This window comes from Pelobates fuscus, chromosome 5 (genome assembly GCF_036172605.1).
Source record: "Pelobates fuscus isolate aPelFus1 chromosome 5, aPelFus1.pri, whole genome shotgun sequence".
Classification (NCBI taxonomy): Eukaryota; Metazoa; Chordata; class Amphibia; order Anura; family Pelobatidae; genus Pelobates; species Pelobates fuscus.
In genome coordinates, this window is record NC_086321.1 from 347012541 (window position 1) to 347028465 (window position 15925).

At 38.7% G+C, this 15925-nt stretch overlaps 1 protein-coding gene across 13 annotated transcripts in view; it reads right to left on the minus strand.

The window, feature by feature from the left end:
* Positions 1-10598: 10598 nt before the first annotated feature.
* RFX2 (regulatory factor X2) overlaps positions 10599-15925 on the minus strand; it is a 38991-nt gene continuing 33664 nt past the window's right edge. For 10 of the 13 annotated variants that reach the window (XM_063455855.1, XM_063455853.1, XM_063455849.1 and 7 more), the window contains 7 exons: positions 15166-15338; positions 13559-13656; positions 13267-13416; positions 12940-13148; positions 11867-12020; positions 11694-11736; positions 10599-11203 (listed from right to left, as the gene is read on the minus strand). In XM_063455855.1, the coding sequence (XP_063311925.1) occupies positions 11094-11203; positions 11694-11736; positions 11867-12020; positions 12940-13148; positions 13267-13416; positions 13559-13656; positions 15166-15338 (937 nt within the window). In that variant the 3' untranslated portion in view covers positions 10599-11093. The remainder of the gene's footprint in view (positions 11204-11693; positions 11737-11866; positions 12021-12939; positions 13149-13266; positions 13417-13558; positions 13657-15165; positions 15339-15925) is intronic. The other 3 variants (XM_063455857.1, XM_063455858.1, XM_063455850.1) reach the window with 1 other exon arrangement.

A 15925-nucleotide genomic window follows, 5' to 3' on the forward strand; every position in this document is an offset into this window, starting at 1 on the left:
ACTCTGACCCATGCAGACACACACTTTCTGACCCATGCAGACACACACTTTCTGACCCATGCAGACACACACTTTCTGACCCATGCAGACACACACTTTCTGACCCATGCAGACACACACTTTCTGACCCATGCAGACACACACTTTCTGACCCATGCAGACACACACACTTTCTGACCCATGCAGACACACACACTTTCTGACCCATGCAGACACACACACTTTCTGACCCATGCAGACACACACACTTTCTGACCCATGCAGACACACACTTTCTGACCCATGCAGACACACACACTTTCTGACCCATGCAGACACACACACTCTGACCCATGCAGACACACACACTCTGACCCATGCAGACTTAGCTACACAAACATACTGACTGAAGCAGACTAACACAAATTCTCTGACACACATCTTACCTCCATTGCTGTTCCTATGCCTGTCTTGCCTGCGCCTGGCAGGCCATCACTTTCTGTCTTAGTCCCGCCTCTGCTATCCTCTCGCCCACTTGCCCCCACGTACAGGGGAAGGGGCGAGAGCCAGCAATTGATGCGCCTTTGCGCTGCTTCACCATTAGATGCCTGGGAGGGGGGCCTGGCTCTTAGGTCTGACGTGGATGCCGTCAGGTCGGATCGGTGTTCTACCAGGCGCGAAGTGCTCCCTAGCACCTGGTAACATGGCCAGCGGCACACTCAAAAAAATAGAGGGGTGGCCACGGGCCAGCGCAATCTTAATCATAAAGACAGGGGCAGCACCCCCTCTTTAGCAGCGCCCTAGGCGGCCGCCTAGTTGGCCTATATGAAGCGCCGGCCCTGATCTTAACTAAAATGTTACTGTTTTTTTAATTAAATGTGGCAGGAGTTCTGCTCTAATTAATTTGTACATAAACTGGGCAGCTTTTTTATGAAATGGTAAAGGAATAGTTTGAAACTCCACAATCTTTGCATTTGAATCTTTAAATATACCCCACTATCTTTGAGATATACGTTGTATATTGAAAGAATGTGTACTGAAACATGAAATAAACTTTATTTTTTTTAATTTTTTTTTTTAACATACCATCTACATGTTTCTGAAGAATTGATTCAGGATCACCTCTACATTTGAATCTACTTAACATAAGGGTCTGATGAAATGTTTCAGATGGAACAGATAGGATCTTCTAACTCTTTTGAATTAGTTCTTCTCTATTCCCTTTTATCGTCAGAGGAATGGAAGATTTCAAAGTGCAATAAAATTACAGTCTGTGGGCTTCCGATATAGGTTTGTGATCACTTTATTCCCCATCTTTTGTATCCGAGGACATCCTTGATGCTGCTAGAACAATTGTTTAGAAAAACAAATAACTCTATGCGGGACTACTATGTGTAACCCCAAACTACCAGCATGTCATTAATATAGTTCCACCATCTGGTGGCCAACCATAAACAAATAATTTTTGTAAATTATGTTCTCTTTCAAATTGACTATGAAGATGCTGGCACATGTGGGTGCACACTCTCGAGCCTTGAGGTTCCAGTGGAATTCCTTTACTCTGCAGGTAGAAATCATTCATAAAAAGATAATTGTCATTCAAAATTCAATGTAAAAAGACCAGCTTTTCACATCTGAAGACCAAGTGAAAAAAAATAACCATTTCAACTCTTCTTGAAAAAACTTGATGATCGGATTGATAGATGGTGACATTGAATGTAACCAAAAAAGGATTGCCATCAGCTTCCAAGTTTGACAAATTATTCAACATATATGTTGTATCCTTAAAATACGACTTAATGTTCAAAATAAAGAGTCTTAAAGTTGGTCCAGATACTTGGCTAAAGGGGAAAATATGGAATCCATCCCTGCCACAATAGGCAGGTGGATCTATCATGGATTAATGCTCCTTGGACAAGGAATAGAAAACACTGACTGGCATTCTAAAACAAAATCCTGGCCTAGCCAAGCTACTGAACCGAGCGGACGCAAGTCTGATGGGCTCCGTGACTAGAGCCCTACATGCATCACTTTTCCCGATTCTTGCTTCAAACCAAGCGACCCCACTAGGACCCCAGGCAGCCCACATCGACATGGGCAGAAAAAACAAAAAACAAAGGTTCGACAAGCTCAGACCGGCATGAGCATGGGCGATCTGTGGCGGCAGGCACATGGCGCCTCCCAGCCCAACATGGCCGCCTACATGGAAGAGATCTCCGACTTTTCGGACGAGCAAATCTTAGAACCCGGGGACCTCCACTTACCTGTACTTCGGGCTCCGAACCTGACCCCGGTACCCGCTGCCTCCAAACCGGACTCAATGCCGGTAACTAGGGCTGACATGGAAGAGTTGCTGGCAGGCCTACTGAAAGACATCCAAATGGATATGGCCACATTCAGCAGAGACATACGAGGCCTGACAGGCCGTATGGGCACCCTGGAAAGCGACTCCCACAACACAAAGGCACAAATCCCTCAACTACAACAAGAGATCCACATGCTCCAAAAGCAACATACCACCATAGAGCAAAGGTTAACAATGATGGAGGATTCCAGGCGCAGCAACAACCTCAAAATTGGAGGGGTAGCAGAAGCAGTCCCTGAAGCAGAACTGCCGCACTTCATGAGACATCTGCTGAGTGCGATATTATCCCCCAGACAGACTCAATCGACCATGATTTAGGGGATGTTTCGGATCCCAAGACCTACGAAGGCACCTGCCACAGCTCCACGAGACCTGATCGTAGACTTCCAAAATGGTCAAGACAAGGCAGCAGTTATGGACGCTCTAAGGGGGAAGTCCCCCTACAACTTCGAATTCCTTTCTCACCTTCTATGCGGATTTGTCAGGGAGCACCCTAGCATGGCGCAAAACACTGTAGCCGTTCACATTGCTCCTCCGTACACGAGACATCTCCTATAGATGGAAGAGATCCCATACCCTGGTGGTCCTACAAGGCAGCACCTCCTACCCAGTCCAGGATCTCTAAGGTTAAACCACCATTTTGGAGACTCTGGGACTCCCACAAGACTCTCTCACCAACAGGGGGTCGGCAGCAACGGCTGCAACGCAAACCTGGGACCCAGCTAAAAGCCCCATTTATGCCCAGGAAGCCTGCTGCGGACGCCTACGCGGTGGTCACAACTCCTGCTATTGCTCTCGCCATATCACCTCCTACACACCGTTTGCATAAGGTTATGCCTGTTTCTGCTTTATTTTCTGTTTTAATGTTCGGCCTCATTCATACTGGCCCATGCTTAGGTCATGACATCTCAAGTGAAACACATAGAGATGCTACTGGCCCAGTGGACTGGCTCACCTTTCCCACCTCACTCAGCGACCCTTAAACACGTCGCCCTGAACTGGCAGACCCTTACCCTGAGAGAGCTACAAGAATCCCCCCCCTCCCCCCATCGGGACCGAGGGTACCCACCCACTATGACCAAACTAATATTTGAGTCCTCTATCTTACACTGTGAGCTATCTCAAGCCTTATCCAATTCTCTGGCTACTCTACTTGAACCTCTTTGTTATTTATAGCACATAAATACCCCGCAACCGAACTCTCTTGTGTGCTCATACCCAAAATTGTGCTGCTGTATAACTGCACTTATATTTGTTGATCTACCCGTTGTGCATAAATATTCCTTGATAACTTCATGCACAAACAAAATACAAAGAATTAAAAAAATCAAATCCTAAGCAGTTCTTGTCTATTAGTTTATTGTCCAAAGCTTCTGTTAATAGGCACTTAATCTATACCTGTAAAGCTGGAATAGGGTATCTTTCCAATTTTTTTTTATAAGTGGAAACATTACCTAGTTGTCTCAAATTCTTGAACATAGTCTCATCTGTTGTGGACTACGAAGGAACCACTGTTGTCCGCAGGGTTGTGTTTTTTTTCTCATTAATTTCATATTCTGTGCAATTCTGATCAGCACGGCCATCATATGGAAGTGCCATACTCCCAACCATTCCCCCTGCCCCTCCCCCTCCCCCTCTGTTAAATGTGGTATTGTAATCTAGCAGGGGTTGTAAGCCCAGATAAATATACCATTGCCTTCTTTAGAGTGTTAACATAAGGGAAAGAAAAATGGCTATTGTGAGGAAAAGGAATAGGAAATGCGGTAATACTTTTAATCTTTTAAGATATTCTACCAAACATGAAAAGGCTGGACGTTCTTATCTCTTGAGGTCCGAGAGTATATACCTCAGAAGAGTTGCACAATTATTCTTGTAAAGTTCAGGCAAATTAGCTGACGTTCATATTTCATATTCAAATATAAGATCATTGAAGTAGACCACCAAAATGGTAAGCTAAGCTTCAACATGGTCTGCAAGTTTTTTAATTATCTTGTCCTATAATTTCAAATGATCACTAGGTCACGTTTTGTCGTTGGTTAAATTTGGTGGTGCCATGGGTTAAGCACCAGATGACATTTTTCTACATTAGTCTGGCCATCTGAATAACTGCCATTAGAGGTGTTCTTAGGAAGTAACATAATCACTGCATTTTCTCTGAAAACTTAGTGTTGACAATAAAATTCCAGCGGGGACATACTCTACATTAAGCTGTAGTCCTGGTGACCGTAGTGTAGTGTCCTTTTAAACCATTACATAAAGTTTGTCTTGCTTATGTTGACTGCATTAGAATTCATTGACCTTCTACATTAATATTGATTTTCATGCTAATAGATGTATATTGTAATTGTTGTGTATGTGACGCACCGTTATCTAGTTTTGTAAATACATATGTAGATAAATGGCAGCTGCACAATTCTTTGTATATCATTTTTGTAATACGGATTATAAATTTTTTGTTTTGCTTTTTTAAATCCGTATACCATGGTATACAATCTTGAAATATCTCCCCACAGTAAATATGCATGTTAAAAAAAAAAAAAACACTGCATGCAACCTGTAATCTGACAGTAAATGTAATTCTTAATAGAATACAATCATCTCTGTATGAATTGGATTTGGAAAGTAACAAAGCAATAACTGGAATACCAGTCAGGATTTATTTCCAAGTGAATTAACACAATCATATTATCATAACATGTATTGTCTAATAGACATTCTTTAGTCATAGGCTTTTTGAGTATACGCCTCCACTTCCACCAGAATAACAATACTTGTGCAGGGCATCAAATAAAACCAAAATTAGTTCTTATTTTAAAGGCTAATAAAGTTTTGTTGATAATCTGAGACCTGCAACTCCAAACAAATATATAAAACATTCACTACGTGCCCAAAGTATGAGAAATTCGACTATAAAGGTTTTTTTTTTTTTGGTTTTTTTTAAACTTGCGGAGTATTTCATTTATGCGCTTTTTTTTTTGCTGTAGTTTGCTCATCTCAAATCATAGACGTAATTATTTCTCTCTCATTCTGTTTTACAACGTTAACCAAAATGTCCCTACATTTAAATGGTTACTCTAGCTAGACAGACAATAACAGTAAGGATGTGTGGCAGGATTTACTTTATATATAAATATAGTTGATACAGAGTGAGAGACCTCAATAACGATGGTAATTAAATAAGGTCATAACACAGGGATGCTCTCTGCTGGTAAAGTTAATATTAACAGGCTTCCCAACCCTTTTAAAATATAGATTAGTAGGCATTTTATTATTAAATGATATAGGCCTAGAAATTCTGATGGTGGTTTTTCAGGGCTACGGACCAGAAGTCAAGTTTATAGGATTTTGTTATTTTAACATAGGCGAATCAGTGGTTTTTTTCCCCCAATAAGACAAATACAGGTTTATGTAACACTAGTTTCAAATCTGAAGCAAAACATTGAAAATCTGCATTGGAGCAAGTGTGCTTACAGTATTTCATATATTAAATCTATAAGGCAAGTGATATGCGAATTGTACAAGATTCATACATGCTTAGTTTTCATTTGCATCAGGTAATTTTATTATGGAAGCTTTCAAAACACTAACATTACTAAAGATTATTTTGGTTGAATTATTGATCACACCGCACACAATATTTAAAGTGTGCCAACTAAACTAATTGTTTATTTCTGTATACAATGTGTTTATAGTACATGTCATGTGAAATATTGTGGGGTTTATTTTATTTTTTTACAGGGGCACTTTTAATCCAGCAACTGGAAGAGCTATTACAAGAATCACTACACCACCTACCCATTTCTTCTGTATGTTCAGAACATTGATCGTATATTCACATGTACTGCATTTGTTTTAAAATGAGGGCAAACTCCATATCTGATAAAGTACACACTCTGTACCTCAGTGACACTTCATCAGTTTTAAATACCTCAAACGTGAGATCAACGTTAATATTTTAAAGATGAACTCACTGGTAGTGTAATGAGCAAATGCGAACTGGCCTTTTTTACCGATGTATTCCCAGGGTTGAGGACAGGCCTGCTTACATAGTATCGGTCAGTATCTACATTTCAAGCCTGGTCAGTTTGTTGTTTACTGCCATTTCTTTATTTTTAATGTAGAATGAGGTAGTTTGCTGTTATTGTCTGATATAGTTGCATAAATTACTGTTTAGTGGGCGCATACACTCCTGTAAATAGGGTAAGATGATGGTTTAAGATAATGGTATCAAGACTATTGTTAATTGACCAAGCATTGCAGCTGGTACAACAAAGTGAAGTCTTTATATTGTAAACTCTCCAGCTAGTAGATAAATGGGTGTCAACTTTTATATTATAAACCTTATTTTGTTTCCATTTAAATGACTTTATTGCTGTACTTAAATGTGATTTTAGAAGTGAATACAATTTATGTACTTTGATACTATGGTGAAAAACTGCTTTTGAATTGTCAAATAAAAATATTTTTGGTGTCTGACAATTGTAATGTAGCTATTTATACCAAAAACATTTACCTCATTACATGAAGCTTAATGAAGGGTACTTGTCTCTAAAAATGACTGGATCAGTTCAAAACACTTCCATATAAAATATTGACTTAACCCCTTAAGGACCAAACTTCTGGAATAAAAGGGAATCATGACATGTCACACATGTCAAGTGTCCTTAAGGGGTTAAAGGGTCACTACAGACCCCTAAACAACTTAAACTTGCTGAATAGCTTTATGTATGAAGTGTCTTTCCCCCCTCCCCTTCATTCTGCAAAAAGTGCAGATTAAGATAAACGTACTTTTATAAATTTATCTTGTTACATGCCCCTTGGCTTTCAAGCAGAGAACAGGTAATGTTACTAACTGGTTTTGTTAGCTCAATGCAGCGGACCTCAAGAGACCGCAATTGCCCAGAGCACCTGACATCTGATTGGACAGCCACAGAAAGTCTGGACAGGGTTACAGAGGGAGAGCTAGCAACGGCAGCACACGAGAACTGCAGGTTTTCCAAACTGTTTAGATATATCTCCGATGAGAAAATACAGAATTAAATGCATGCAGGTTTTTATTTGAAATATATACTAAACAGTGATTTATTTATTTTGCATTTGGGTAGTGGAGTGTCCCTTTAAATGCTGTGAATGCTTTTGAAATTAATCAGAAGATACACATGTGTGAGAGCAGATGTTCGGAATTAAATATCTAGAATAGATCAGGTTTCTTAAAGTACTCTAAGCATCTTAACCAGTTCAGCTCATTGTATTGATTATGGTGCAATGAGTCTTCAGGAGCCATCTCCCTCTATTCTAGGCACTCTATCACCCAAACACATTATGCACCTTCTGTTGCAAAAAATGCCTTCTGTGACGTCAGACTACTGTGTAGCCATTTTTGTGTGCCAAAAAACGCATTACTTTTTCAATTCTAACTAACAGTACCACTAAGTCTGCACAACCAATATTTTATAATAAAAGCGCTTAGTGGTGCCATGTTTTAATTTAAAGTCTTACTAAATTGAATGTAACCTAGATTCACCAGGCAAAGCATGAAAATTAGAGGGAAACTATAGTGCCAGGAAAACAAACTTGTTTTCCTGGCACTATAGCTTCCCCTCCCTCACGGCCCCACCTTGTGGTGCAGAAGGGTTTAAAACCCCTGTCACTTACTTGGGTCCAGCGCCAATGTCCCTCGGCACCAAAAGGCACCCAACAGCCCCCAAAAAATCCTCTGGTAAAAACACACTAGAGGTAGATTTAACCCTGAAAGGTAGTTATTGCAGTTTCATAAAAATTGCAATAATCATTGCAGGGTTAAGGGGCCTGGGACAGTGCATGAAGACCTCTTCAATGAGCTGAAGTAGTCTGAATGCCTAGTGTCCCTTCAACATGTAAAGTGTCACTCACATGCATGGCCAATGTATAGCGCAAGTGCACTCAGAATTGCTCAGTAGATGCCTGCGTGCACATGAACACACGTGAGTCATCATGTGAAACAGCAGAGGTATGGGTCCACATCAACTGCTTTATTTAACCCAGTAAATATTGCAATAGGGTTTACTGCGGTAAAGAAACTTCTATAGCAGGTGACAATAGTTTTTGATGGAATTCATAAAAATAAAGACACGAACAACACATTAATTACGATATAATTCAATATACATTTTACATGAAGTCACAATTTTGTTTTCTACCAATAAAGACTAAAACAAGCCTTAATCTCCAAATGAGCATTATTAAGATTTCACATATATTTACAATTCTGTTGAAATCCAAAACATAGTGTATTTCATTTGGATATGAAAATAATACAACTCCTATATGTTATCTTAGAAAAATAATAGTTGCAAGTTTCCAGATAAAAGTACAATTAATCCCTTCCAAGTCCGTGAAATAAAAACATGGGGTGCGGAAAGGAGTTTGTAAAATGATTCTATTTGAAGTTATGGTTTTAACATTCTCTCCTCTCTCCCCCCCCCCCTCCCCCCACGTCATGTCTAGTTCAGTGTCAACTAAATATTCTTTGGAACAAAGGACAATTACTCTTCAGAAATAAAACACTTGATAAATAAGGTGAATATTTGAGATTCACATGGATACTTAAATATGGAAAGAAATCCAATATCACCATCAGTCTACAACAAAATGAACTCACTCAGTCTGTCAAGGCAATGCAAAAATATATGCATTTGGGTAAAAATATTTTATCAAAGAAAAAAAAAAGTCTTTAAAACAAAGCTACAGTTCTTTGAATGAAATGCAAGACAACAACAAATTAATCCAGAACTGTTGTAAAGTGGAGATTCAATATAGTTAAGCTTCTAAACAGATTTTAGATCGTTCATTTATTTGAAATGCACCTATTAAAAAAATAATAAAAAAATCTCAGAGTCTGATGTAGGCACTGCCTGAACTTTTGATAGCACTGAGGTACTAATAGTACATTCAAATATACACTAAGTTTGACTTTACAAACACATGGTTCTTTTAATCTGTGTTGAGCAGCACGAGATTAGGAGTGGAGTCTCTTTAATCAGATGTGTGTTTACTTTACAAATGTAGTTAAATGGGTTACTATAGGTTAACGAGTTAGTTGGCCCAAATCATTACTTTTCCCAGACTTGGAAGGGTTAACCAGAAAGGCAACTACACAGTACAAAGAACAGGGTTAAAAGGCCACAAATTCACATTTAGGGCAACAATAATTCAACAGTCCTGCTTTAAAATTAAGGTCTCTCTGAACAACATCAAGGTTTGGTTTAGAACGCTACAAACAGTAGCAGTTAATCTAGTCCAGATGTGGAAAATGGCAGTCTGTAAGTATAATAGTCCATTGAGAAATCAGTCACTTTCTCCCATATTTCAGACTGGAACAACCAAGTTTCCCCTCACGTTTAGGAAATAAGCAATGAGTTAACAATATAGAGGACCGATATCCCAGCTCGGTCAAGTTTTGATGATATTTGAGTCCTTTTTTTAAACTTTTTAACCTTAGTAATGTATAACAATGCCAAAACATTGGTGGAACTGCTCTGGTACAATATTTGCAGATCTATAAACCCCCCTTTAATAAAGAGAGCTGTACCAATAAACATCTTGGTAAAACCATTAATGGGAAGCTGGTAACTTGTTATAAGCTTGAACAAAAACATGACCATTAAACAAAGAGAAACATGTTCACAAACAGATATATAGATCTAATGAGTGTATTAGGAGGCAGACATGTTTACACTAAGGCACTGATTTTTATTTTTTTCTTTAAACATCAAAAGAGAAAATGCTGGAGCCAGAGAATTGAGCACAAGAACAATCTGCTTCAGACATTCAATGTGAGCAGTCCTTTTCTGTGCCATTCAAACAAAACGATTAGGATTCTGAAGGCACCAGAGCCAAGGCAAAGAGGGTCTTCCAAATTCATCATTAACCACTTTCCATAAATAAAGGCAGAAAGATCCCCTCTTGTGCTTTGCTTACAAGATGCTTTGGTATCTAGAGTCAAGACTGAACAGTCCCTAGAGAGTGTACAATTAATTAATAAAGTCAAGATGACAGCCTACTTTATCTAGGCTCTAAGAGGAGTAAATCCTACTATACAAAGTCGAAATGTATTGAGGCTTTGAAGTCATCAAAAGGCCAATTCACCATCTTCACCGTTTCATGTGCCACTTTTAACAGTCATACAGAAATGTGTAATTTTCAGAAAGTGGCATCCAGTTCACATAAGAAATGTTTTCAGATGTCTTCCGAAGGTTCAACTCCATGTGTTACATTTTCCAACAAGTGTACTGGACATCTACATATATAGACACTCTGGATAGCTACTATCCTTTCTATGGTCTAATGCACAGTGTTATTTGGCAAGCGTTTGCAGCACATTTAAGCATTCTACGCAGGTGAGGTAATAGCCAATGTATGGTAAAATCATCTTATATACAGGTCAAAAAGATGTGGTGTTAAATAATACCAAATTTAAAAAAAAAAATCCCAAGCCACTTTATTATACACGTACAGGCACACATTAAGAGCAAACAGTCACGTTGTGGCAAATAAAAAGGTGGTGTGTGATTGTCTGGGTACCGGTGGTAAAGAGTATATAGCACACTGTCCACCTGTCTTTGCTGTTACAAACGTTCCTTGATATTAACGTATGGGTGCGGAAAACTAATGGTGCATGTTAGAGGCACTAGTTTTGTGGATTTCTAATCTGAAGGCAGATTGCATCAGAGGCAACGGGAGTGATTAGGCACACAAGTCTCTTTCCCTTCTAGATTTCCTGCAAGGAGTGGTTAAGATCAATACGTTCTCTTTTAACAGGAGGCTCGCCAGAAACACGAGGGTCTCCATCAGTGTCACTGCCCAAATCGCTGAGTTCATCTGCAGATAGATAAATATTAGATTAAGAATGCGTTGAGCAATATTTTTTTTTATGGAATAGGAAATACTATTGTGAATCCCTTCCTTCCACTGCATCAGAAAGGAAAAATACTCCATATTGTTTTTATGGTATTTGGTGGTTTGATGCATTTGACAGAATATGTTTTAACAAATGGTTTGTTTTGTTCTTGACAAAAAAAAAAAAAAAAAAACTACAGCCCACTCTAAAATAAGATTGTCCAGAATTCATTAACAAGTTGGGTATATTAAGAGATAAAGTTGTAGAACAACAAGAGATGACACAATCCCGCTAACATGGTAATGGCAATGACTAGATGAACATTTGAACAATTTCACTGAAAAGTTGAGAAACTGTCATTACTGTCCGTTGTGTGTTTTTAGCTCTCTGCACAATACAGCTGCTATACACTTGGGTAACAACCTGCTAGATATTAACTGAAATTATTCTTAAATGGAACTCAAAACCCACCTTTGTCCATCAACACTGGAGACATAGAAGCCAGGTCGCTGAACTGAAAATCACAACAAGGAAACATTAAATGGTGATTATACAAGTGTTGAGACAAATACTACATTACAAGAAAATTAACAGGGTCAGTTAACATGCATGTTAAGTTTTCAAACTGAATACATGGTGTTTACCTCCCCCATCACTGCAATAGGAGTCTCGCCTGTTGCTTGCGCCACTCTGTGTTCTACTAGATAGAACATGTATTCGTCATAAAGAAGGCGGATGAGATGAAATGATCCAAAACTTGCAGCACTGCGCAGAGTAAGATCTCGGATCACCATAGAACTGCCAAAAGAAATGGAAACGTTCGTATCAAAAAGTGAAGAAAACCAAAGTAAAATGATCTCAAGCTGCCTTTATATTTATTGTCTTTGTGAAGAAATTAAGTAGTTGAGCCTTAATAAAACTGAATTAAAAAAAAAAAAAAACAGTGGCATGTATATAATGTATGTATGCAAAACCAATTATAGTGCTGTACAGTAGGCCATTTAAGTCAAGATATGTAAGCAAAGGCAATTGGAACATATAACTGGTTTTCATTCTTTTCATTTGTTAATACATTGATACTTATTAATAAACCAGTAGAATCTGCTGATTCTACTACTAATATGCATTGACCATTTGATTATTTCTTGACAATTTTAGGGTACAGGGCTACTTCGAATCCCCTATCGCAGCAAACAAACATGGGGATTGTGCTCCACCATTGTCATATCGTGTTAAGCCCAACACTACGTCACAGTACCTCCAGTATCGATGGGTCTTACACTGATTTTAACATGGAAGACAAACTTCTTAAATAGAGCTAAATGAGTATAAGAAACTAAAGTGTATGTAATTAATCTGGTTTTAAAACCATTGTAAAAAAAATGTGAAATTCACAACTAAATAATTAAAGTGATAGTGCTTTTGTGTATTTACTCACCATGCATATCACATATCTGCTCTATATCAAAATAAAACTATCACTAAAACTATTAAAAACTATTAATAAAACTATTAAAGTGACATTGCTATCCAAAAACTCCTTGAACACTATTTAAGATTTTTGTCTCCGGCATTAAAATTAGTATAGGACCCACCGACATTGGGTCACTGTGATGAAGTGGTGGGCCTAAAACGATATGGTCGTATGGTGGAACTGAATTCCCATATCGGTTTGCTGAGTTTTGTTTTCTATTTGAGACTAAGAGTTGAGACTGACCTGTAGAAAGACCATTTGAGGAGGAACTGTCTGGCAGCTTTAGGGAACAGTGGGCTTCCTTCATGGGGTTTTAGCACTTGGGTGACAACATTGTCCAACCAAGTTGCCCACTGATCCAGAGAGCTTTGCTGCTGCAAGGTTAGTTTGAAGTCTTGCTCCAACTTCTGCACCATGCCTTCTTCACACTGACATACCCAAGAAGCTTGTTCCTGTGAAGATGGACAGAGTGTTAGAAACCACATATAGCAACATGTTTTTTTTAATACAAAGTTTTAGAATGGAGAGGAGATGTCCTTCCTGCATTGCACCCAAGCAGATTGTCTTTACCTGCACATTGGCAAAGTCCACACGGTTTAAGTCACTGAGCATCTGATTGATTTGAGAGGTGTTCTGCAGGACTGCACGGGCTGCCTGCGCCAGGTGATTGAGAGAAGTGTAGCGGCGTAATGTTTGTGCAAATGCACTGACCACTCCAACCTGAAAAAGAAATACTGTGAATTCGTAGTCTAAACGAAAACAAGACATCAATGTATTCACGGCCAACTCATACCACGTCCAATGTATGATGAGGTAAGAGCTATTAGAAACCAGAGAGAATACATGGAAATACTAATATTACCTTTGCCTGGACAATTTGTTGGGGAAAGTCACACATTGCATTGGTTAACCATCCTTCCAGGCTTTTTGCAAAATTTCGGATTGCCTGTGTCAGCGTACCTTAAAAAAAAAAAAAAAAAAAGATAGATTGTGATGAATCGTACAGCATTATCAGCTGGGTAGCAGCTTCACTAATACTATGTCATTGAAAGGGATACTTGTTATAAGGACAGTAAAGGTAAGATTTACTTTCTAAATGTATGGGTAAATAAAGGAGCTTTCACATCAGGTATGATGACTTTAGACCCAGAGTTTCATGAAGTATTCCATAAACTCAGTTTTGAGGCTACAAAGCATAACCCAATTCAGAAATTATTGAATACAGCTTGCAAATGCCCTAAATACAAATAAAAACTAAGTTATGCCACTAGCCGGCGCTATTGCATACAAAAAACAAGTTTCGGGAGTAACAGAACACTTAAAAGGATGTCACAGTTCATATTTTACATGTGATTGTCACATTTTTAACCATGTTCAGTTAGATACAAACATCGAGGGTTACTTTAAAGTGTAAAAGAAACTTGCAGTGGTGGTAGGGGAGGAAAAAAGGGGGTTTGGGGGATGGACACTTTACCGTGGCATCCATGTTGCCATGGCTGTGTGTCTTTGTTCTGGTTTTCTAAAACATTTCTGCAGACAGCTGATTGAACATAACGTTAACTCTTGACAATACTCAGGAGACAACTGCATCAGATCTATCTTGTATCTAAAAAGTATGGGAGTTTGATTTGCTTTAAAGTGCACTCTTTGATAAATACCACATCGGATTAAAAAATAAGTAGTGTTTATGTACAGAAAAGGTTTTCTTTAGCAAATCAAAATTCTTGGAATTTAGCTGGCCATTTGAACAACTGTTGCAAGATACATAAATAAGGATATTAGAGTAGGAATTTTACCGTTTTATGCTGGACAGCTCCCTCACATTCATTTAAAGGACATCCCAAGCACTACAGTGGTTTAGTGGTTATGGTTGCAGGAGTGTCCTGGTGCCCTCCCAGAGTAATATGTCAAGCTGTGTAGACCATTTTGCAAAATAGCTGTGTCCCCGTGTGCTCATGTCACAGCTGGTATTGCAAGCAAAGACAGAATATGAGGTTTCTGAGATTGTGCCTATTCTCAGAGTTCTCAAAGGTTAGTCCCACTCAGGTCTCAAAAGGTTTTTGCACAAACGGTTTGGTCACTTACACAGAGAGGGCACTCCAAGCGCCTTAACCACTACAGCAGGCTGTGCCAATTTTAATGCTTGTAATGTTCCTTTAAGCTTACAGTAAGCAGAAAATAAAGTAAAGTGCACAAAACAAAAATATAAAACAAACAAAATTACTAATATAGTAGCACAAAACATACACAAAATGTGCACCAATGATGGGATAAACCACTTGTGCCATAAACTTCTGCAGACGCCATACACTAGGATTAGAATCTCTTCACCTATGGCACCTCCTCCAGGTGAGAGAGGGGATTGCCCATAGCTGCAGCTTTAGGACCACTGAAGAGTAGTAGAATTTCATTTTATATATATTTTTAGGGAAAACAGAAATTGCATGCAATTTGTCATACTACACTTACTAGGAACAGGCCTCAATACATCTGGGATGAGTATCTCCACTAAAGCTTGGTAAAGGATGTGGTCACAGCTCCTCATCCATCTCATGATGGGCTCATATTTGCACAACACCATGAGTGTGTCCTTGGGAATGACTGCCTCTTGCTCCTCTTCACTGTGTTTTAAGATAGAAAGACTGTGTGAAAACAAATGGTCTTCATAGCACGGACAGCTTGGTTTAATACCATAAGCAATTTCCTCACAGTTTATCAGACATTCAAAGCAAACTACCGTGAACAATACTGTTCCTTGATTGCTAAAATGACCCGTACCCTATTCTGGTTTTAAAAGTACACACATGCAAGTAAGGAACTGCTTTAGAATAGGATTTAGGACTATAAACACCTGTACCAGTAGTTTAACCACAAAATAACATACATAAAAAAGTGATTCAAATACAAGGCAAAGGGGTTGGAAACCGGAATTTAACTGTTTTAATTCACAAAAGGAGAACTAAGTAGTGCTATAAATAAAAATCCCATGATATACGATTTAAGGTGCCAACAATAGAAAAAAATATGTATGTCCATTTCCATTTCATTAAAAACACACATCGGAATTAAAACAAACATTTTAAAGCGTCTACTGCAAAGCGTTCACTTTAAATTTACAAGCTATAGCAGTTCTTAACCATTGTGCCAGGACCCAACGTGTTTAATCCATGTATTTTCATTGGGGTTCCACTGGTTGGAATAGACATCATATTCAACAAGCCCCGTGTAA